Here is a 25,085-nt window from a genome sequence, read left to right on the forward strand (position 1 = left end):
GGCTGTGCATACTTAATTGACTTGGAAATGACCAGTATTTAAAAGAAAAAAACAAGTTAAGAAGCCGAGTTGCTCTCCTGTTACACTATATGGTACTTCTCCAGTAGTTCACTTAGACATAAGTGCAAACCTGCAATAAAATATATCCAATGCTCTACCGTTAAAAAAAACAAACATCTTTTCTGTCCATTAAGTTATTAAATACCACTCAGAAAAGTGAGCAAGAAAGTTGAAACCAGCGGTCTCATTGCCTAAATAGTGTGCTGTCAGTCCATTTCTACTGCTTGTGGTCAGATCCCACATCCAGTCATAGAAATTTCCCCTGTCTCCCTCTGAGTGCACCATGTGTCTGTGCGCTGGTGTCCTTCAGAGGATGCTGCACTCAGCTGATCCAGTAGGGTGACAGTCAGATCCACGCTTTCTAGTGTAACAGCAGTGAAATTTGATATTCAATACAATTAAGAATGGAGCAACATGCACAACACTGTTTATCTTCATATCACAGCCATAGCGGAAATGTTTGGTTTTAGTTTGACAGAGACATAACCAAGACACCAGTGTGGCCTGTAACCAGCCAGCCTTAAATCCCTTTGTGTCTTTGTTTTTCCCTGCATTGGGTGCCGGGGAAACCAGGGTGTCATAAAAGCATTGGTGGTTGTTGTGGTATTAAGTACACATGCCTGTCCACCTTCCTAAGAACAGTGCAGCTAGAGCCAAGACTACCAAGGAGTGGAGGCTGCAGTGCCTCAGAAACTAGAAGATGGTTTTCGTGACATGAAAACATTTATTATTACTTCACACCTGCAAAACTTATGTTCTCATCATCTAAAATTGTGAACATAATGAACATTATAGCAGCATTATCATTATGTGCATGTCAGGATCCTTACAAGCCTTTAGCATTTATTTATTTCAATCCTATTTTATTGCATTTGTACAGTGACAATCGATAACATGCATTATCTTAATGCAGACAGTTCATATAATATATCATAAAACATACAGACAAAATCCAATGGTCCAATGGTAGATGCGTAGCTAATAGCAGTTTGGCCTGTAGAAGTAAATAAAAGAACAGTACAGCAGGGTGTCATCTATATAACAATGGAAAAGAATGTGTTGATTCCTGATGTCCCTAAAAAAAACATATAGATTGGAAACATTGGAGGAGTCATTATTGAAATGAACAAACTGGATTCTGTCTGGTTGTATCATGACTTGTATTATGATTTAAACCAGCCTAGTGTGGTTTAGATGGTGTGCTAATGACATATTCCAGCCTCTGTAATAAGATCCTGTGATCAATAGTATCAAATGCAGCACTAAGATCTAATAAGAGAAACCTTTAAAGGAGAGGAGTTCAGCCAACCAAATGGGATATTAGGAAAATGTAAAATATGCACAGTGTTAACATTTGGCATCGGTTCTGAGCTTGTCACTCTTCACAAAAGTACCAAAGGCAGCAGGAAGTGAGGAGCCACAAGAATAACTTTTGTGGTCATTAAATCCTCAAAAGTAAAAAAAAACAAACACTATATGACTTTTTTCCTCAGCTCACCTGATGTGACCCAGGCAGGCAGACAGTCACATCAAAATCTGTGGTTTATTTTATGTTTTTAACTCCTTGATCGTGACCATTTGAACCATTTGAGATCTATCCTAATGTACATATTCACCTCTTCTTTTGGGGACTGTGTGATGTTCGGTATGTGAAAGTCTATTTAGCTTCAATAAAATGATAGCTCAAGTATCCCAGCAGGAGGATCCAGTGTGTTAATTTTGGAGTGAAGCTCTTATTTGAAGCCGTTTTAAAAAGTCATGGATCTCCATCGGGGAGTTTCCCCATTGAATAAATATGTTTCTTTTTCTGTCAAATACAGACTGTACCTTGGACAACTCTCTGCTTTTATATAGTATAAGTGTCACACTGTGCTAGAAACCACACTGTAATCATTCCTCAGAGCAGGTTCACGGCCCATTGTTGAGAATCTCAGTGTGATGCATGCCATTGCTAAGTGTGTGTGTCTGTGTGTGGCACCACTACAATCCTCGAGGGTGACATGGACTTGAATTACAGGGAGTGCCAAATGTGTCTCACTGTGCAAGTGAGTGGTGGTGTATGGTTGCTGTCATACCCCCATCTGAGAGACATGCAGCTTCACATCGCTTGCATAACTGTTCAACATTGGAGAGACTGTATGTCAGCTATATGTCAGACAGCTTATTGTAAATGAGACAGTAATTGGTCTAACAGTAACAGGTCGTCTGGGGCCGATGACAGCTCCAGCTGGCTGATGGCGGGAGCAGGTACAGAGATATATAAACTTAAGTGTAGGCCGTAGCACTGTATCAGTTGGAAAGAAAACTGCAAGATTTATTGCATAGTACAACAACAACATTAAGTTGTATATTATAATGTTTTTTAGTAAATAATTCCATATGGTCATGATGATTTTACAGGGTACAAAGATTACCATGTTTTTAAAGGTTGTTATGTTCTCAAAACTCATTATAATGCAGTTTTGTGGTGGCCCTTATTGTTGTTGCTGCTTTATAATATGAATATGAAATGTTAAGAAACCATAACCAACAACTCTGCACAGGGTTTAGGAAGTATAAAGGAAGACGACAGACATCCATGCACCGATGCACACGCCCAAACCAACTTAGTGCGTAGGGTCTATGTGCTCGACGTGGAGAGAGGAGAAAGATCCACAGGTTCACTCAGTAGACCCAAAGTAGCTTAGAAACAGAGTGTCACTCTGAGTGGTAAAAATGACAAATGTCGCTGCGGCACGCCACATCATCTGTCACAAATTAATGTTAAGTCTGTCAGGAGCTTATTGTCAGGCCTAAATGAAATTTGGATGCTGTCAGCTTATGTGCTTGCTACATGCTGTAAGCACTTCTCAAATACGTGTTTTTTCTTTCATGGAAGAATACCACAAATCCTGTCTTATCATCCTGTAGTACAGTAGATTTTATGTAGCTTTTGTGTGCTTCTCAACAATTTAATTCAGTTTCTTTCAAAGTGACATTTGAGAAGCTTTTACAAAAATGTCAGGCATTTGTTGTTTTTTTAAGTGAAAAAGTTCAAGTTACCCTCAGTAACAAAACAGGAATTGTCTGCGCTTACTTGACATTTGCCTCCTCCCTCTGGGCAGCGTCACAGTGCAAGATGTTGGCTCCGTTCGGCCTCAATTAAGGCCGTTTCAAACAAATGTAGAAAATCAAGGAGAAAATCCACTGTTGAAAAAAAGTTAAGTTTTCTCATAGGACACAGACCAACCATAAAAATGTGTCTGTTGTGGCATATTTGAGGCGTAATTAGTTGGAGAAATCTCGTGCTGTGTGAGCATGACCTTTAACACTATTTTCAGTCTTTTTCTCACTGATTTGTGTTCATTGTGTCACTTGAACCCTCTGTGGCTTCACTAACTGAGGGCGCCCAGCGCAGCGAAGATTAAGGTTATGCCTTTGGAGTGACGAATGGTGATTGGTGGTGTTTTGTGTGGACATGGGTCAACAGCTGGCTTCCTTATGAGGCAAAGCAGTTTCTCCTCCTGCCAGCAGCACCCCCCGCAGCTTTTCTACAGTCCCTGGGGTGTGTTTTGTGTTGGGCTGCAGGTCAGCGGTGGCGGTGCTGTCTCAGGCCATCAGGTTGTTTTCTTTACCCTCTCTGTTCTCGCCACGCTCTGGTACGGGAGGAGCCAGACACAGCAGCTCGGCGCTTTGTGGTCCTCCTCTCATCTAGAAAATGTGGCTACTGCTGTTCATTGTGGTTTCTTCAGCAGCAGAAGTCAGACACACGCGCACACACATGCAAACACACGCATGTTTAACTGGCTATAAGCATTGGTATATATATCACAAATTCAACTGAAGTTAATGGGTAATTATTTTGGCTTTTATGATAGTGAGTCACTGGAGTTTATTGGATGGGGTAGGAGCTGCAGTCTTTGAATAAAGGTAAAATATGTCACAATATATTATAAACAAAGCATTGTGGTTTTACACAGATGCCCAACAAATCATGTTCTCCACACATGAAGGAACATCATATCATCACGACCCCTTTAAATATAATTGTGGCAAATAATGGCAATATATATATACTGTATATATATATATATATATCTTTTTTTCCTATTTATCTTTCAAAAGTGATATATACTAAATAAGATGCAGAATATTACTTGTTTTGTTTTCATGTTAACTTATTTCATATTAGAATTTTCCTTTAACCCTCATTTTAGATCCTAAATCTAAACTGGCAGCTAAAATGACTTCATTTTGCAACAATGCTCTCACACAAATATGTAAAACACACTAATTTTTCTCCCTCACTGCCACACACAGGCACAAACACAGAGCCTGGGAATCTTGATGAACTGTGTACAGAAACCTCTCGTGTCCTACACATCCTCCTGACAGATGCTGTGTACTGTCAATGATCCATTAAGCAGTTTTTTTTCTCCATCTCTGAATTCCTGCTCTGAAAAGATCATCATCCTCTCGAAACATACAGTGATGACAGATTTAGAGCAGCAAGACTCCTGTGACACGACCACATACAGTTGGTTCAGTCTATATGGCTCTGGGTGATGGGATTTCTTCTCACGAGTTAGTTTGTGTGTGTCTTTTGCTCTGTTGGAAGGTGTCACACACACTCCCACTGCTCTGCTTTAATGTACTTGTCGGGGTCAAAGGGCACGAGGTCGACAGCTCTCCTGAAAGCACTGAGAGGCAGAGACTGAGAATCAGGGGAGGAGGAGGAGGAGGAGGAGAGAGGAAAGATGGCGAGCTGAGCAGAAATGTTTTTGGTAAAATTACGGTTGACAGAGATTAGGAATTACACCGAGCCTGCCTGTCTGCTTTGATCCATCTTATAAATTTGTTTTCCAACAGTCATATTGTGGGGTCAGCCTTTCAGCCACAGTGCTGCTTTCTCTCCCACAATTCCTCATAATGCTGCTGCTGGCAGTGGTCAAACACTCAGCAGGCCACACTTTCCCCTGCTGCTACTCCTCTCTCACATAAATACATTGTGTAAAGATAAATCCGGTCCAGCTCCTCACTCTCTTACAGCTGTGCAGACATCACCCAGACACTTTCTACGTATGCGCAGATGTGTAGATCTGCAGATATATACAGTACAGATGTGTGTTATTATACGGCCAGAAATAATGAAAGGTGTTTAAAATGACAAATACCAGATGTCTGTGGCCTAGTGAGCTTTATTTGACCAACAGAATCTCCTAAAAACATAGGAAAAAGATATTGAAAAGGTGTACTATATAATGCCTATGTGTTTATCATATGTCCCATAAACAATGTATAAGTTGCATATAGGCACCAGCTTGAGTGCGGATTAATCATGTAAAATTTCATCTATGCCATCTGGGATGATTATTTTTGTTAATTTGTAGGTTATTTATTCAATTATTGAATTAACCTTGTAGCTGATTAAATGTCAGAAATTAGAAGAAAAATTTACATCCGAGTTTAAAACAGAGCTGCCTTTGTTTCCCCATTTACTTTTGTATTGGCAATAAAGACACTTGCAGAGAGAATCAAACGCGATTCGGAAGTTACTGGTGTTGAAGTAGGTAGATGTTCATCTAAACTTCAATTGTTTGCAGATGATGTTTTGTTGTTCTTAACTAACTTGGAAATGTTCATGCTGCTTTCACTAAACATGTTTCACAGTACTCTGACCCTATATATAATATTCAATAGTCTGGATACTCAGAATACTGTTGTATTTAAAATGAATTAAGAAAAAAATAATGTGCTTTCAAATGCCCCCCCCCCAAAAAAAGTAAATGAATTGTATTACACGTGTGTGCTCGATCATCAATACTTCATAAAAATTCATCCATCCCTAAAAGTTGATAAACAATGCTCCATTGATTGATCAGTTGATTAAATAATAAACTCTTCTAGCTCATTTTATGTTGAATATTGTATAATTTTCATTTTTTGAGGCCATTCTTAACATCAAAATCCAAAACACTGTTAGCCAGGAACACAGGCAGGAAAAACAAATGGTGTGACTTCACCCTTGTTACACTTGGATAACTGGGTTTTTTTTGGTCCAAGTGCTAACCCTGCCTGTTTTGAAGGTGTACTTTCACAGTTATGTAGTAGTAAACAGAATAAGTGAAGTTAAGAGCTGTTTAAACTGCAGTCCTCAGCGTAGTGTCTCTACAAGCCAAGATGGTTGGAAACACACAGGCCTCACAGTGTTTGAGCGCAGCCTCACTGATTAGAGATTAGAGAGGACACAGTGTTTACCTTTGGAGAGCAAACATACCAGGCCCCTGGGGCCATTGATGTTGGTTGCCATGTGTGAGCTCCTCTACTCTCTAACTGTGATCCTCTGGTCAACTCACTGACTGACCGCCCATCATTTGTACTCGCACGCAAACACTCACACTTCAACTGAGAAAGATTTGTACAGTATTCCCCCAAATGCTGAGGGCTTGGTGACGCCTGACGTATAGGTTTTTTTAATATGGCTTTTGATGTGTGTGTGGAGACGTATGCTGACAGTGCACTGTATCCTAACCCGGACTTATCAAAGCATTTTTACATGACACTTTAATGTCTTTCTCTTCATGTTACTGTATTTTATTTTTACTTTTAACAGTGTCTCATATTGTTTGCATTTGATATTTCGCCACTGTTTTATTCCACCAGCACTGATCTGGGACTGGTTTTTACTTTATGAGCAGATTCTTACAAGAAAGTGATGTTTTTATTGTCGTTTGCACATGAAGGAGGTGTTGCCCTCATGTTATAAACCAGATGGATTGGTCAAGTAGGATAGACGCTGCAGCTGGACCCCACGCACTCAGATGATCTTTTTTTATCCTGGGATTGTCCTGGAGTGAAGCACATTGATGCCAGGGAGCAAGGGAAGGAGGGAGGGGGGCCTGTTGGAGGGAGGTGATACCAAGATGAATGGATATTTGGGGAGCCTCAAGGGTCCAAAACAAACTCCCCACAGAGGCCCTCGGCTCTGGACTTAACATCCTAGGTGCCATCAGTATTCAATAAAATCTTGGTTAAAAGAAAGAAAGACAGAAAATAAATAGCAGCTTAACTTCAAACAGTATCTGAGCTACAGCTTAAAGCTGTTTCTCCTTCAAACCTTAGATAGGAACTGTGTATTTGAGTTCTCGTGTTGCCATTGCGTTTTTACCAAGCTTATTTTAGTCTCATTTTGGCTTATTGAAGTAGAGCTGACATGAGACATGGGGAGGAAGGAGAAAAAAAAGGACAAATGAACACCACACAAAATTCCTCACTAAAAATTTGCTGTTTTGAGGCATTACATTTTGTATATTTCCAGATAAACAGTTTGTAGTCAGTCTCATTCTGTTGAGACTGACTGATTCAGTTGTGTTTTTATGCTCAGTCATTATGTCCTTTACATGTTGAACAATGCAATTACACATTTTCCCTCTTGACTATTTGAATATGGAAAAAGTGTGGTCCAATTGTTTTGCTTACTGAAGTTCCTCTTTGTGTTTTCCTGTGTTGCAGGGGCCTGTTCATCACCATTCATGACCGTGGCCACATTGCCTCGATGCTCCAGAACTGGCCGGAGAAAGACATCAGGGTGAATTAAATCACTCAAACGATATTTATTATAAGTTATTGCAGTGTAACCACACTACACAAGTATTTGGGTTGCGCATAACAATGTTTAACCGCATTTATGCAAAAGTTCAATGTCTGTATTCCCTTAATGTTTAGTCGGGTTTGCCCTTTCATTCATAACCATAGGCATTGATATTGATGGGGTGTCTTTAATGATTATAATCCATGTTTATAATTTATATTTACGGTATAACAATGAGACGATTAGAAGTTATAACAAACTTCATACAGCTACCAATTACGTTTTTCTTTGTTGTTTGGTAGAAAACAAAATCTACTTTAACTATGTGAGCTGATAGTGGACCACCGGATTCCCTTTTCTTCTTGTATATTGTGTAGAGCAACTATGTGCAAGTCATAATCTAGTCATATTTTGAATGACGAAACAAGCAGGCATTCCTGGCATGTCAAATATACCTGCAGCCTCAGCCACCTGTTCACAGCTGTCAACAGCAGGGCATTTACCTCGGGGGCTGACATGCTGGCTCTCCTTGTCAGGGTGGTCTTATCGTAAACTCACCTAATATGCCCTACTTTTAACATTTCAATAGAGAAAGGGCAAATGGGAGCCAAGGAAGCCATCCATGGATAAGCCTTGGCAGCCTTTCTGTCGCATATTAACAAGTGATAGTTAGGGAGAAAGATTAGCTGCTAATGGCATTAAGTATGGTCATTATGCATTTTAAACATTCATATGGGAAAAGTAATGACAGTCTTTAAACTTGTCAGATTGTGGGAGGAACACGGCTGTAAAAGCTTCGCGCCAGAGGTTTTTACGTCACACAGATGGTGGAAAAAGAGTCGGAATTAGGAACATTTCAAATGAAACACTTCTGCTGGTCATATTAAGTGTTACACAATTGATTTGTTTCATGCTGTGGAATCAACCCAGAGGAACTTATTTATTGCTTAATAAGTAAAGCAAGTAGTGTGTGGAAAGCCAGGAGGGTGTAGGAGGGGGACCTGGCTTACACAAAGGAAAAAAACATGTTTCTTGGTAGTGGGGTGGACTTGTTTTGGTGAAGAAGATTTTTAGGGAGGTTGAAATACTGCTTCATTTATATTCTCATTATGCTGTTTGACATGAAATATTATTTTAAAATTTCCTATAGCAGTATTACAAACAGATTTACTTTGATGAGTGGTGGGCGTGGCTGGTGTACTCCAAGGCTGACGGTTATATTGATTGACAGGCGGTGTGTGTGACAGATGGAGAGAGGATCCTGGGGCTGGGAGACCTGGGTTGCCATGGCATGGGCATCCCAGTGGGCAAGCTGGCCCTCTACACAGCCTGTGGAGGCATGCCGCCCCAGCAGTGTCTGCCCGTCACGCTGGACGTGGGCACAGACAATGAGGTAAGAGCTGAGGTCTAAATATATGTGACTTGACCTTTCACACAACTGCAAGCAGCTTGTTTTATTATTTTGACATTACAGTCATCAGAGCTGGAAAGTTATATTCATTTTTACTTCCAAGTATAATTTTTATGCAGCCACTTGCACGTGCTGTATATTTAAGGTAATAAAGGTGTGATATGTTTATAATTCAACCAAAATAGGTAACATTAACCTGAAAAGATCACAGGACTGAGGGTCTATAACAACCAAGCTGATCGGCCTGTGAAGCTGTGATTAGGCACAGTTGTCATTTGAGCTAAATGCTTATGTTTGCATGTGGCAACTTACTCACAAAGACGATGCTAACATGTTTGGCAGGTGCTATTGTTCACTATATCTTTATAGTGTATTTTTGAAGGCTAAAAAGAAGTAACACTGCCCTACCTCCACACAGAGGTGAAATATCAGCTCAGCTTTGGAGCTGTCCAGCTCAATTTAAGGTTTATTACATTAATTAAACTTAAGTTGAGTAATCTGTGTTGGAAATTTGGTCATCATAGTCCCAAGTAGTAATGGCCAAATGTTCTCTTCCTGCTCCGCTCTCACCTCTACCGCCCCAGACCGTTAAACTCCAAATATTGCTCCAACAAATTTAAGATGCCATGATATGCCAGTCGGGAAATGCTCTTAATCCGCCGTAGCCAGGTAAGGCTTTGCCTCCAAAAAAAAAAAATAGCAAAGAAAAAGAAAACAAATCTCACACTTTACAACCAGGAAACACCCTTAACACAAGTGAGGTAAGCAGCTCCATCGATGGCTGCCAGCTGGGAAAGCACCTCTCCAGTCTGCACGCCTGTGAGAGTAGTAGCCAACAGAGCAATATTTATCTACCTGGTACAGTCAGTGGTCCCAGTGGCAGTCTGAAAGATGAGTCAAACTCTGGGCAGGGCAGCACGTGTGTCTGTAGCCTTAAACAGGCTAAGAATAGTCTGTGTGCACTTCTATATATACACAACTCTCTCTGCCATGGCCAAGGGCGTGGCAGCCTCGGATGCCTGCGTGCCCAACACAGCTGAGCTCAGCCTGTCAGGAGCTGTCCTTCATTTTCCAAGACAATCTTCAGATGACTCAGACCCTGCAGTTTTCGGCTTCGTTCCACGGAAATGTCTCAAGTGGATTAAGGGTGAGAGATGTTGCTGAGGTTACATGAGTTTGCAAATAGAATTAAAACGAGAAATGTAAGTACCACAGAGAAGCTGGAGGAGTCGTTACACTGGACAAACACCAAGAAGAAAAAAAAAATTAGAGGTCATGCAGGTGATGGCATCCCAGCCTGACGCCTCTGACGGTACTTACCCAATACACACTTCATCATAGTACTCAGATATCCCATGCATTTTAGCCACAGAAACACTGCACCCTCTCCAGAAAGCCCATAAAAGATTTTGCAACATTAGTCATTTTTGTGCCACGGAAACTGGATTAAAAGAGAAAATGTATCTTAACTAAACTGCCAATTCCTCCTCAGCTCTTTATCTTCATGTGCTTTATTATAGCTTTACCTTTTGACCTCTTCTTTTACTGGCATCCCTAATAAGTTTCCACATTGACTGAGTGACTTTGGTTCAGGGTGATAATCCCTCCTGCACGTTAGACTTTTGGGTTCAGAGCAGACGTTTTAGACATTTACGGGCCATCACAACACAACTTGAACAAGCTGCTGCAGAGTCTTTGATCCACAGCATCCAAGCCTGCGTCCTCAAGTCGCTTTGTACCTGCTGCCAAAATGATAAAGCAAGAAATAAACACACGCAACCATTCACTAGACAATGATGAATGAGTGCAGATCAATGAATCAATCTGTAGTAGTTAAAGCAGTGGTGCTAGGGTTGATTGGCTGAGTTTAGCAGAAAGACTTGAGACAGGAGAAAACATTTGACCTGGTTCTCTCTAAAGTTGAAGACAATGGTTGCCAGGCTCACAAAGACAGCATCCCTCATTGGTTTGTTTGGAAAGAGCCACCTAGGTAGACTTGAGGCCAAAAATATATTTTTTTAAATGTTATTTCTTCTGAGGAGTTCTGCTCATGTTAAGCACCTGGTTTAGTTTAAAGTTGGAGGCTGTGTGAAGCTGCTGGCGTCTCTGTGGAGTCAGGGTGCCAGGGCTGTCCAAAGATGTCAAATATGTTGTAAAGGAAGAGACGAACCACCTGAAAGTCTCATATTTTAGCACTATCTGCAGCATTTATGCGAGTCTATTAAACACTTTTGTCAGGGTGTTTAAAAAATAGTGGCGTTTCCCCCCGCACTTCATGTACCAAAGGATTTAGCTGGTATAACAACAGTAATACACACTAGTAAACACAGATCAACTCACAGCTTGGCCTTAGTCTGGGGCCGCTAACTCGCTGTTTCAGTAAGCAACCGGAACCAGGGCGAGAGAGACAGGCCTTTCCGTCAAAATAAAAGCACAAAGCTAATAAAATGCGGTGAAACTTTTTAATTTAAAGAATATAATTTACAAGAAAATCCCCAAGCCATTAAGTTAACCCTTTTCTTTGATTGTATTTAATTGTATTACAAGTTATTGTCTATATAAGCTAAGTTTTATGTTGGTGAACACTTTTACTTGGGTGAATTTGGTGATTTCCGCTCTCAAGACCGGAACCAGAATGCAGACGAAATTCAGAGTTAATAGAAACCAGGCTCTTCTCCTCTCTGTATGAAGAGCCTGGTGACGCGAGGCTAGCTTGGCCTGGGATTTGGTGGTAGGCTTAGGTAAACGTGGCTGGAGGATTGCTGAGAGGTTAAATGTAACCTATGCATATACAAGTACATTCACAAGTTTCACTGCACACACCTTGGGCCGACCTAACAGCAGCCACACCACAACTATACTTTGCTCTGATTCACTCACTCGGCCCCACTGCTACTAAACTGTAGCCATTAACCCGTTTAATCCCAAATTTTTCCCTGCAAAATGAGTGCATACATTTCACTCATTGGACCTCCCTAACACATAATATGTATGTTTTTTTTCATTTCATGTTGGTTTTGTTAGTGAAAATTTAGGTTTTATACTCGGCAACAATTGTTGCCGGTGGGAAACTGCATAGTCTAAATTTTCACAAATTCTATAATTTGACCTATTTACACATATAAAAAATTTTAACTGACACTAACATGTGAAACATATTTTAACAAGGCATGTACAAATGTGCATCCTAGAGGAACTTCTGCTTGTTTACCTTGACCAAGGACTACACCTGGACCCTGTCCTAGGGCTCCATGTAAAACATGCACACTGTGGGTGAAACAAGGCTCCACAACTTGTACTCAAACCAGAATGGTTTGTCCCTGATAAACTGACTGGTGCCATGCTTGCCATAATACTATTATTACCACTACTGCTACTACTAATAGTAATAATAATAATAAAATCCATATGTGCGCAGAATCCCATGAAAAGTCAGCAACTCATCCATGCTCCAATCAAGTGTCTTCCTTTGGTTTGCATTGAATAGGCATTTGACATCTCAACAGTGAGCTCCCTCAGAGAAAGATACATCAGCAGAACAAATCAACAGGGTCCGGGTTTAGTTTGTATAGCCTACTGCAGTTGGACTGGTATATTGAAAATCTGGTAGCCTATATTGGATGTGGCTGGTAACCATGTCACAACACACACACACAACACACATCACTTTGGGGTCTTTTTAGGTCTATAAGATCCAAGATCTCTGATATTTTTAAGCTGTGTAGAAAAAAAACACAAGATTAATAGAATAAACAGCTAAAACCTTTGACATCTAGTATAATGCTATGTGACTATGTGTTATGCTAACGGCAACAATTGTTGCCGTGCTTACATCTACTCTCCTTATGATCAAAATATGCATGCAGGCATATAATTCTCATTACATATCAGTAGTAGACCCTTTAAAGAATATATGTACAAAAAATGTCAGTTATATCTGTTAATTAAAGTATTTTATTTACTTCCTCATGTACACGTTTGAGGCAGACATCTCCTCCAAGAGGTGCAAGCAGGAAGTAAAGAGGCCTGGTCATGTGACCTGTCGCACTATTTACATGAAATTGATACAATTTAGAGTAGACAGCATATTATTTCATTTTAAAACTTGCATTAGATGCCTAAAGCTAAAACAGCAGTTTTAGAGCTTCCAGAAGTTAGAAGAAATGACTGGCAACAATTGTTGCCGGTGGGATTAAACGGGTTAATTCCATAGTTAATTCCAAAAGACCTCAAGAATTTAACATGAGAATATCATACTCCTTAATCCTTAATAAACAACAAGTTAATTCCCCAAAGCATCACCTATGTCCTTAATGGTATTAAAAATGCTAATAGACAAACTTGCCTGTAAGAATAAACACACGGCAATTTGTGGCAACTCTTAAGAGAAACGAGAAAAAGGAGGTTTTACTGTAGTCTGGTTGGCTGTGGCCCACTTTTCCATTTTTCTATTATTCTAAAGAGTTGACAAGGTAAATTAGATGTAATGGGATAAGTGGACCGGCTGTGTGTATGAGTGTGTGTGTGTGTGTACATGTGTAGCTCTTGTGGACTGGCTTCATTTGGGAAGCAGGTTAGCCCGGTGCCCCTCGATACTGCCCCTCACTCCTGACTGTGAAGGCATGATGGGATACGATGGGGTGGGAGAGGCTATGAGGTAGTGGTAGTTCTAACTAATTATTAAAATGACTGCTATTATGGGATTATATTTGTCCTTGAGTGGATATGGGAGTAGATATGGAAGCAAGCAGGCAGACATCCAAACAGTCCAACAAGGCAGGTCCTCTGAACATAACATAGGCTTTGTTTTTTTTTGTTTTCTATAAATGAATAGTAGAACATTTTGGAGCGGAGGCTTATTTAGATTTCCGAGTCAGATGAGAAGATCATTACCACACTGTTGCCTAAAAAATGTCTCAGAAATTGACCCACTGCAGAGTTGTTATTTTCCCTCTGCAGAGGAATGTGGTAGCTGTGTGAGAACCAGCGATGAACTGAGCGCTACCTGGGCAGCTTTTATCTTATCTTAACTCAGACGAGACGCACAAATATCCACAGGGGCAGACACACACACACACACATATACACCAGATTGAAGGAAAATGTTTTCAGGCAGTCCAGTTTTTACTGCGTCATCCTGTTATCTCTCTGGACTGGGTCTGTGCCTGTGTACTGTATCCCTTGGCCTGATGTCACCTGGAGTTACCTCAACACACATTTACTCATGCTGAAACGGGAGTCAATGATGTCATCCAGGACAATATGCTGTTTGTGTGTGTGTGTGTGGTGGGGGTTCGTGGGTTACCTCAGACAGGTCCAGGCTATTCTTGATGGCTGGCCACCTTTTCTTTTTAAATTCATTTATATGAAAGCTGCCGTTACATTTTGAATTCCCTCATCAAACGTCCGTCATATTATTTCCATGCAGTACGACAGTCATCGGTTAAGAAACTCATTGTAATGGTGAAAATGGAGCTTTTGTGTCTTCAGCGAGCATTGACTGTAAAGCATTGACACGAGGATTAATCCCTCCTGGGAAAAAGGGGGCTGTGCCACACAAAGGGCAGCTTAGCCAATCAACAGTAGGTAATCTGGCACAGAAAGACAAGTCATGTCAACAGTTCAACACAGTGTCAGCGAGGTCATCCCGCCTGAAATCCACTCACATCTACCACAGTTACAGGCTTCCTCTATATTTTAGCTATAAATGGACCAAAGGATGACACAGAAAATTGCCATTGCTTATTTTTATCTCAATAGAAGAAGCGTAAAACCAGCTGTAGGACAACTATTCAATAGATTTCAATTACACAATTTGGGTTTTGCCCAAGTTGTGGCACACTGTCATCACTGGTTGATCATTGGTGTGAGGTTATTGTCTTAAGTCTTGGCATTGCAATAAAATCAAAGAGCAGCAAACTGATTAGACAGTGAGCATATAGCTATAAGCTCAAGAGTGAGAGTCTGGTCTGGTCTAAGGCCATTAAATACATGAGGGAAGCACCAGTAATTTCAGTATAGGAAATCATGATTACAAAGTCAAAACACAGTTATTTTCAGGGCAGGTCATTTCAGTTACTAACTTAATGTAATAATTATAATAATCGTCCTGTAGTGTCTGGAAAAATCCACCAGGAGCTTGATGGGAAATCATCTCAAACAGTGACCATTGAGCAGCATTAGTCTCTTTGAAAGTATTTTCCATGTCTCCTAGTGTATGGTTGGAATTATCTGTAAGTGAAACTTTGGAGCTCTTCATGTTTTTTTTTTGTTTTTTTTAGCAACTTGTATCTTTCTCCTTGCATGCTCTTGCATCATCTCATGAAATAACCACTAAACTCTCTGATATCAGTCCACTTCTCTGTGGGATCACATGAGAAAATGTTTTGCTTGTTTTGGTTACAGTTGAACTTAGCCACCTCCTGCCTATTACACTCCATTAAAACTTTTCCAGGAAATGACTTGTCAACTTCAAATAAATATTGCCTTTAAATAAAGTTTTGGAGCTGCAGTTTTTCAAGCCTGCCATGGGAGGGTGGCTGCTGCTATGTCCAAACCTCGCTCATCTCAGCAACACCCTCTAATTATCCTTCTGCAGCAAGTAAAGGTCGCCGGTCCCAATGAGCCATGACAATGCTCCAGATCAGCTCTCCACCCTGTGAGATTGAAATTTACCAGAATTCGCATCTTACGGACTCTATTACGTTTCGATTACGAGTCTGCGCTCCAAAATCTGTTGAGCTTGGAAGCTGCTTCTTTGTATCTTGAGACGCAGCCATGTTTTGTCAGGCAGGTGCAGCATGTCAAGGGTTTGATGAAATACGGGCCGATACCTCAAAGCAAAGGTCTGCAAGCAATCTAACACTGCTAAATGGCATTTACTTTCACCTATTCATCACTGTCTCACTCTGTCACACACACTCCTTCCCGTCTTCCCCTGCTCTTCATTTTCTGACTCGCCCAGCTGCGTCCCTCTCATCTTCAAAATGCTGTGGTGCAAAGGTGAAAGGTCGCTCAGTGGTGAGTCTCAGTTCACCTTTGAAACTGTGTGGTTGCAGGAAATTTAAAAAAGTGCTCTAGACCTGTTTTCCATAGAGCCACATATCTCTTGTTTACATTTTTTAACCTCTTTCTAGTCTTCCTAGTTATGGTTTGGTCGTAGTAGAACCAGACATGCAGGATGATTGTATAGTGTTACCACATGTCTGGTAATTCATTCATCCACTGACATTATGACGTGTCCCCTAAGACTGCGTGAGAGTGATTGATATTACAATAGAGAAGACAAAGTTTGCAACAAGGTTTCAGTCTACCGTACACACGGATGCATCTGGAGATTGTGTGCGAACGAACATGACAGGAGGTGTTGCTCTGCGCTGGGGGATCACACACGTGTTTTATGTTATGGCAGAGGTCGAAGGTCTACAGAGACGCAGGTGTGTGTATGTGTGAGGATGTGCTCAGATTATGCACAGAATATATTGCTCCTCTCTCTCTTTATGTTTACATTCAGTACAAGTCGACTGCGGACAGAACTCACACACAGTTGTTCCTGGGGCAGAGGTACAAACATCTAAACAAAACTACCTCTCCCCCACTCAGTGTTTTATTCACAAGATGTAATCGTCCAGTAAATCGTTTTTTACGGGTCTGTTAAACATAAGCAGTTAAGATAAAATCTGTAAGAATTTACTACACAGAAAAAGGCGAGTGACTTGTGACCAGTTAAAGGACCAAACCCTGAACTTTTTCTCAGAATGAGGTCAGAGAGTGCGGGGATTTTCAAAATAAAACCACCTTCTCATACTTGGAGGGCAACCACTTCCTGAGGTATCATTGAGCAATGAGACTGTTTATTCAACCGGTAGCATAATGAAGGTGCTCGCTGACTCAATAAACCCTGATGATGACATTGGTCCTGATGATGTCATCGTTGGGGTTATTTGGGTTTGGACACTGAACACTTTTGTCACAAAGTTTATGTTTCAAACCAGGACCTTTACTGTTTCATTATTTAAAATTAAACTTTGCAGTTGACAGATTTAATGTATGACTGTTTGTAAATAGTACCAAATGCAGGAATTTAGAGAAATTATGCATTTTTAGCTAAAAAATATTCCATAAATCTCTCAGCTTCTCTTGTCATTAAAGTATAACACTAAACAGTGGAGCAGAGATGATAGATGGAGTAATGAACTAACTATGAGTATGTAGTTACTGTTTGGTAAATTAGTATAACACATCATACATTTAAGGCTTTAAATAGTTTTTCTTGTAGCTTTGTAGGGTTACTTTTTGTGAAAAACAGTACAGTACTGGTATGAGATGCAACATTTATTTGTTTTTTGTTTGTTTGGAAGTAGTTTCTCCTACTTTGCCCCTCACGTGTTGTCCTGACCTCTGCCTCCCTGTGTTTTTGCAGGCCCTGCTGAAGGACCCTCTCTACATCGGCCTGAGACACAAGAGAATCCGAGGACAGGCCTACGACGACCTGCTGGATGAGTTTATGAAGGCTGTGTCGGACAGGTATGATCATATCAGCCCCTGAATTCATCATTTGCCCGCTTCCTTAGGGCAGTCTGCTGTTGTCATCATAACAAACAGAGACAGCACACGGCACTCTTAAAAGAAATATGTTGAGCAGTTTAGCATGGTCAGTGCATGCAGCAGCAGCAGCAACAGCGATGCAGCCAAACCTTGTGGGACTCGAGGGTCTGGAACTTCAGTCACTGGTGATTCAGCTGCAGCCTCTTTGAACCAGGTTTCGGTTGCTAGGTAATGTCAACCCAAACTCGGCTCACTTGGCTGAATGACATTAGCTTATTGAAATGTGATCAGAGAGCTTTGGTAACTGATGGAGCTATTGATTTTGTTGGCATGGCTCTGTCCAGACAGATGTCTGAGGACAGCTAAACAGCTGTTTGGAGGTAGGACGATTAGACTGTCAGCACAGCAGGCAACAGAATATCATCTGTTTTGAAACTGTGCCCAATGATTTGATTTACCTATCTCAGCAAATTAGTTTTGTCAGGAATGATTGAAGAGTTTCTTTGGTTGCTGTAAAATAAAAATCTAGAAGTGATTTTTTTTTATTATTGTGAACGCTTAGGGAATACAAATGTGTAGTTTGTGCACAACTGTCCTGGGAAAATTATGAGGCTATGTCATCCCAACGAACAGAACATGTGTGATTTTCAAAGTGAGAGGTCGGCTTTAGCTTCTTTGACTGTGAGTGAGTGTTTGATGTCCCATATTGTCTCTCAATTACTTTGTACTGATCTTATCTTCATCCTCATCTTTGAACTGACATTTGGAGTCAGGCACTGTGATTCCCCTGCTGGACTCGTACCTTATGTGTTTACTGCAGTCATATCCTGTTGAAGCCCATTGTATACCTTTGCTTTGTATCTCTGCGTCCCAGCATGCCATGGGGCTGTCATAGCCACATGCACACACACACACACACATACACACACAGACACATGGGCCTGGTTAAGCCTCGTTCTAACCCAGAGAGACTAGAGTCCAGAGGGAGAAGCCTGGGTCTGGGCCCCCTCCAGCTGGCAACAGGGAGCCATGACTCTAATAAGCGGGTAGCTTCTCAACTACAGGGAACAGTGATGCTTTTTTCCCCAAAGGAGCCAGATTGGCGGAAAATGAATAATTATGGGCTCAGAGATTGAATGAATGATTACAGCTCTGCAGTCTTTTAAGTAATATTCATGTTTAGTTTTCTAAGAAACTAAACATGAACTAAAATACTCCGCACTGACTCACAATCAATAAGCAGGAAAGTCTGGAGAGATTTTTTTCAATCCACCATTTAGAAATACTTTAGAATGGTTTGTGATGTAATGAGTCTTTGGGTTTAGAAGAGAAGTCTGCTCCTGTTGAACAATCAGCACGTGTTGTGTGTTGATCTTATAAATCTCACTGATCCTGCTCACACCCCCAAACACTTTGAAGGAGGGATGAACAGTGGCTCAGCCGTGGGTTTTAAACCTCTCAACTCTGTATTCTTTCTCTCAGGGCATCACTCACCTCTGTGTGTCATATTTCATCACACTTTTGTCGCCGTGGGCAGATTTTTTTCAGCATGAAGGTGTTGACAAAATGATCCTGTTGCAGGATGTGCGAGAAAAGGAGGAACTGGATACGTAGTAATTACGCTTAGGTCAGACAGAAATAACTTAATTAACCCTAAACCCACGGGTGTATAGACATTCAGACAAGATCTTGCTCAAGCAGTCAGATCTTTGCACAACTGGGATTTTAAGCACAAGCTCTCCAGTGGCAGCCCACTTCACTGCCAAGTTTTCATTAGGAAGGAGTCAGGTGCTGCCAACATGGCGACAGCGGAGCAGCTCACTCTGAGCTTTAAAATCCTTTTTTTCAGAAATCTGGGTGTGACATTTCAAGTCTCAGGCCATTGCTGAATTTGTTTTTCTAATAGGATTTATAAAAGTTATGGAAAATATAGAACATGAGCAGCTTTGGGGCACTAAAGAGTACTGTGGGCCTTATATAAATGAAATTAGTATAATGTATATTTTTGGCAGCTGTATAGGAAACATACAGTACATAGGTTGTAGTCAGGGATACTTTGCATCACGTTGTCAGAAGTTTTCAAGTCTCAAATTTTTGTACAGTATTTGACAGAACAGGCTCCAGGGTGTTCCTCAAACACATCTGAGCAGCACGGAAAGACTACGGGAATGCCATCAACTATTTTAAACTCTTGGCACAGGGAGGATAACAGGACAGACCGACGGACGGATGAAAGCAGCAGCAAGAAGAGAGGGAGAGGAGAAAGAATGTAAAATGCATCTTTGTCATTAATGACGACTCAAGGATTTGAGAAATAATGTGTGCTGAGAGATGCCGGCTCTCTGGAGAGTGAGAGGAGAGGGGGGGATTTTATTAAGGCCTCAGCCACAGAGCCCTGTAGGGGAAGAGGTAACAGACAGTCAGTGTGTGTGTACGTATGTGTACACACACTCATATATGCGCACAGGTCCGACAGCTGTGTTTGTACAGAGCACCCTTGTCTGTGACCTTCTTCGCTGAGGTCCTCGCTGACTCTCTGCGGCCCTCATGAATGCGCTCAAACTAAAAGAATCCCTTCGTACTCTGCGTCTGCTCTCCCCCCACGGCGCTGGAAGTGCACACGACATCCGCCTACTTCCTATTAGCTGAAGATTCAGATTTCGTCAAGTCTCAGATGAAGCCGGATTGTGTTTCCTTGGAGGAGCCGGGTCGTTCTTTAACTCCCTCGTCCCTACTACAGACTGGTGCAGACGTAACAGCAAACCTCTGAATGATCCGCCACATGGGAAAGAGCCTGTCGTCTGACGTCTCACGCTCTTTTTCATGCTATCAAACATTAATAACAATGTCACAGGCTCAGTATATTGGACTGGTTTGGCAGTTACCACACAGAAATGATGTGCTAGCGCAGCAAACAATGGGTCTTAAGTGTTTTTTTTCTTTTTTACTCTAATAACCAAATTGTTGTGGCAAGTCATAAATCACAGCCAAATAAAAGATTTGAGAACAAAAGACCTTTGTATTGTTCTGGTTTACTGTGGCTCAGATAGCTTCAGCAGCCCCATGGCAGGAGAGGTTAGACTGCTGTCGTGTCTGGCTGTGTTGTAGTTTTCTGTTCTCTGTGTCCGAGTTGAACGTGTGTTATGCGATGACCTCGTTTGAAGTGGACACGGCTCAGATGGGAAAAGTTGATGCGGCTCATTACTTAACACCTGTCAGGTTTTGTAAACATTGAAATCAAAGTATTTTGCTGCATGTTAAGTCACACACCCTGACTCATTTTAGTTGGTTCGCCAGCACTGGCCTACAGTACAGTATTATTAATATTTTTTTATGCAAATATGGCAACCTGTTAGCAAATAGTTGCATAGCCTATTGGTCCACCCAATATAATCCAATATTCACACAAATTTCTAGACTGTTTTCCTCTCAAACAACTACTGAGGGAAATATTTTTCTAATCAATTCATCTAGAAAACACAATCTGAAGTGAATCAAATCAATAAACTAATATGTGTGTGTGTGTGTGTGTGTGTGTGTGTGTGTGTGTGTGTGTGTGTGTGTGTGTGTGTGTGTGTGTGTGTGTGTGTGTGTGTGTGTGTGTGTGTGTGTGTGTGTGTGTGTGTGTGTGTGTGTGTGTGTGTGTGTGTGTGTGTGTGTGTGTGTGTGTGTGTGTGTGTGTGTATGAGAGCTGCTGCCCAAACTGAAGCTGCTGAGTTATTGATTTATTCTACTATTTCTATTACATTGGGCTCAAAAAGGCCTGAGCTACTGCAAGGCTGCATTGGGACACTTTTGCTGATGGATTTGTCCATGTAAGAATATTGTTAGATTTATTCGAGCCCTCTGCCTCATTCTTCATCTCCCTGCTCGAGTGTTTTGGTCCCTCGGAAACTTGAGCAGCCATATCCTTCTTCTACATTCTGTAGCAGGTGTAGGGAGGATTTTTCTTTTTTGCCCGTTCTCTTATTCCAGTGACAAATGAGTGCTTTCCCACCAGGTCCTTTTTGGATTGCTGTTGACAAAGCACTGGACAGAGAGAAAAATGATCAGTCTCTCTCCCTCCCTCCGTCTCTCTCTCCCTCCCTCCATCTCTCTCTCTCTCATTCTCTCTTGTTAAGTAACAGCCATGAAAGGAGGACTTGTCACTGTTTTATATCACAACATGGTCACTGGAGGTTCTCAGTTTGAAGTTATGCTATTTTTTGGCCTCATTTAAGAGAGTTATTTTAGCCAGCTCTAGTATTAAGAGCACTGTACTGTACCTATCAGACTAGAAGAAACCAGAGTTTAGCACCAAACTTTTTCTTTCTTTTTACTCATTAAGAGCAGTTTCCGCCAGTGGAAAACACCATCCGTGTTAAATCTTGTCCCCAGGGTCGGCCCCGCCAATGTTGGCGCCTTAGGCGAGATTTTTGATTGGTGCTTCCTGCCTTGTGCGCCTGATAATTTCCTCCTTTTTGACTCAGTTTGCAGCTGCAACTCAAAGGCAGACCTAGACACAGTCTTGTGTGGTGCAAAATATCGTGAATGCATCACATCGGCAATCGTTTTGTCAACTCCTGACACTATGTTGCCTATGCTATGGACCGCCTGTGTGTGTCTCCCTCTTCATTTCTTCTGTAGCATGCTAAACTTTGCACTCTGGCCTATCTGTCACATCGCCTAGCAACTCATTGTAGCATCTGATCTGACCTGAACACGTGAGCTACTCAGACAACCTTTTGTCTTGTCTATGCAGTGCCAAAGCTCTTATCAAGCAATAATCACCACCACATTATCTGTGCAACAAACTATATTCGGTGACAGAGATGGCTTACAAATGCAAGTTCAAGCTTTGGAGTGTGTTTTATCAGAGACAGATATAGATATGAGATAGATTACAAACACAAACATCCACCATTATGTCTCATATGTACATTTGATAAACTTGAAGGAATAGTTAATTCACCCTCTGTCAATGCAAAACAACTCAAAGCAAATAACCCATAATAGTTTAAACATCTCAGTTATGACATCTGCATTTTTCTCTATCTGCAGTTATGGTATCCCACCTTCCATCTTTCTCCTCCTCTGCTCAGAAATTAATGGACTCCTCACTCACTCACAGCACAGTCAGGAATATGGTCTGTGTTTTTCATCTCTTGGGTGTGCCCTGTCTTGCTTGGGTTACTGCCCTTGATACTTCAGCTCAGACACAAAAGAAAATCCTGTTTCTTTGTGCAGAGTTTTTTTTTTTCTTTCTGTTCAGCTGGCAAAGAGCGGCATTGTCAGATTTTTGGCGTTGTGTTCAGAGGGTCATCAAGGAAAGACAACTGGCTGCCAGGGAGAATAGGAACGATGAACACAAATGGCCTCCAACAGGAGCTTTGTTCTTGGCAACACACACACACACACACACACACACACACACACACACAAACACCCCTCTATCTTTATTGGTTCAGACCAAATAGCTTTCTGTATTGGGAAGATGTTTCTTTTCCTTTCTGCAATCCCACAACCATGGATAGTGACTCTGTACTTTATTGCCTGTGGATGTCCATAAATACGCATGTGTGACAGTCACAGTGATAAAAAAATTCAGTGTTTGGCCGACCACATAATCCTCTGTCTTTACTGTATGATGGAAATAGTTGTCGGATATTCAGCACATTTGTCAGCTACTGCAGGAGACGACGACGCTCCCTCTTCTTTTGGACTCTGTGCATGAGCAGCTCGGTTCTGCATAAACTGGCATGACCTCCCTCCAATAGCGGGACGCACCAAACCATACCAGAGGGAGCTGCACTGGCAGTGAGGAAAAGGCCACATCTATCCTCGCCTGTCGCCTGTCTCCGTCTCCCGAAGCCCAAACACAATGAAAAGTTTATAGCTCCCTTCTTGGCCTCATTATTCCTCCTCTTCGCACAGGCTCTCAGCGCTTTAGTGCCGCTCTCTGCTTGATAGAAAACACATTTCTCTCCTCAACGCTACTGCCGTGTTGGCAGCGAGTCAGCAGGGCTGTCAGTATCTGTATTAGGCGTCAGTGTCTTGCAGTGCGGCAGAAGGAAGGGTAAACACTGACCCAGCAATGGCACTCTCTCATCAGGACGTTAAGTTTTATTACAGCTGAACTCAGGTCGCTTCTCATCCTGCATTTCTTCCTCACTTCGCTTCCGCCCGGCTTCATCCTCCTCCTCCTCCTCCTCCTCCTCCTCCTCCTGCTGCTGCTGGAAATCTAAGCAGTTTAGCAGTGACTGTGACAAGTGGGAAACAGCTTTAGTGAGTTGTAGAATAACAGTGCAAACGAAGATCCTTTTCCTTATGAGGTGGTAGGTGGGGTTTTATGACTTAAGACTGAAAAAAAGAAACCTAAAGAAAAAGAGAGAAAGTTAACAGTGAGGAGAAAGGAGACAAGCAAAGCAAGGAACAGCAGGAAGGTGACTGTGATGAAGGGGAAATGAAAACATTGCCACCTCTCCCTGTAGCTCAGTTAAGCAGCAGGGCTGCAGGTGTTTGGGACAGCTCACTCTGTTTGCTTGACCTGCTCTCAATTTCCTCCATCACTCACTGACTGAAACATGAGCACTGGTGTTTTTAACGCAGCTTTCAGACCGCACCCTTCTGTCTATTCTCTTTGGAAATAGATTTAATAAATGGATTAACCAGCGCCAGTCATCGAATGTGTTACAAATTATAAAATATATCAGAATAATCCTGCCAATAGAGTAGGAAGGCACTCTGAGAGCAGGTCTCGCATTGTAATGACACTCTAGGTTTTGTTATGGCCACCAGTTCCAGAAATCATTTCATCATGGTGGGTACTTCAATACCCAAACGCCTTGTGTGCACTGTTGCTATGGAGAAGAGGTCAATCAGAGGTGCAGATTGGAGGGATTAATGCTTCAGTGTTGTGGTTGCTAATTAAAATGTGATGCCACAGCTGCTCATTCCGAAATTAAAAGTGACATGATTGAAGCTACAGGGTTTTTTTTTTTTAGTTTTCTCAACACATTTTTTTTCTTCAGCTGTGGAGGCTCTGAAGTCTCAGAGTCTGTCACAATTTCAAGCTCTGTCATTGGTTGTTTCTTTCTTCTTCACACAACCCTGTACAGTAGCCTACCAGTGACCTTTCTTTTTTATCACAATGGTTAATCTTTGCAATTGATGATTAAACTGGAATATTTACCTGTGAATTATCTATGAAAGTCAATAATCCCCAAGATTTCACAACTCAACTGACCGCCCACTAAACACTTTCCCACACACAATGACTCACTGACCAATGCTTAGCAACAACTACTTGTCAAACTTTTGTCTTCTCAACACACTGGTGTCTTTTTTTTTATGACCTGTCCGGAACCACAGCTCAAGAGCAAAGATTTTAAGTAATGGATAAAGCTGTGTGTTTACAATCTACAGCCATGTCTGGATAACTAGCTAAGGTTGGTCCTCATCCTAAAGGCCTTTTTCTTTTTCTCTGCCTGGAAAAAGTGAAACAACAAACACTGAAAC

General features: G+C 41.5%; 1 protein-coding gene across 2 annotated transcripts in view; it reads left to right on the forward strand.

Moving 5' to 3' along the window:
* The window catches only part of me1 (malic enzyme 1, NADP(+)-dependent, cytosolic), a 78,099-nt gene that overhangs the window by 47,179 nt on the left and 5,835 nt on the right, over positions 1-25,085 (forward strand). For both annotated transcript variants that reach the window (XM_085802785.1, XM_085802786.1), the window contains 3 exons: positions 7,552-7,627; positions 8,862-9,023; positions 17,464-17,567. In XM_085802785.1, coding sequence (XP_085658911.1) covers positions 7,552-7,627; positions 8,862-9,023; positions 17,464-17,567 — 342 coding nt within the window. The remainder of the gene's footprint in view (positions 1-7,551; positions 7,628-8,861; positions 9,024-17,463; positions 17,568-25,085) is intronic.

The sequence above is a fragment of the Trachurus japonicus genome, chromosome 16 (genome assembly GCF_045865225.1).
Source record: "Trachurus japonicus isolate A0001 chromosome 16, Traja_1.0".
Lineage (NCBI taxonomy): Eukaryota > Metazoa > Chordata > Actinopteri > Carangiformes > Carangidae > Trachurus > Trachurus japonicus.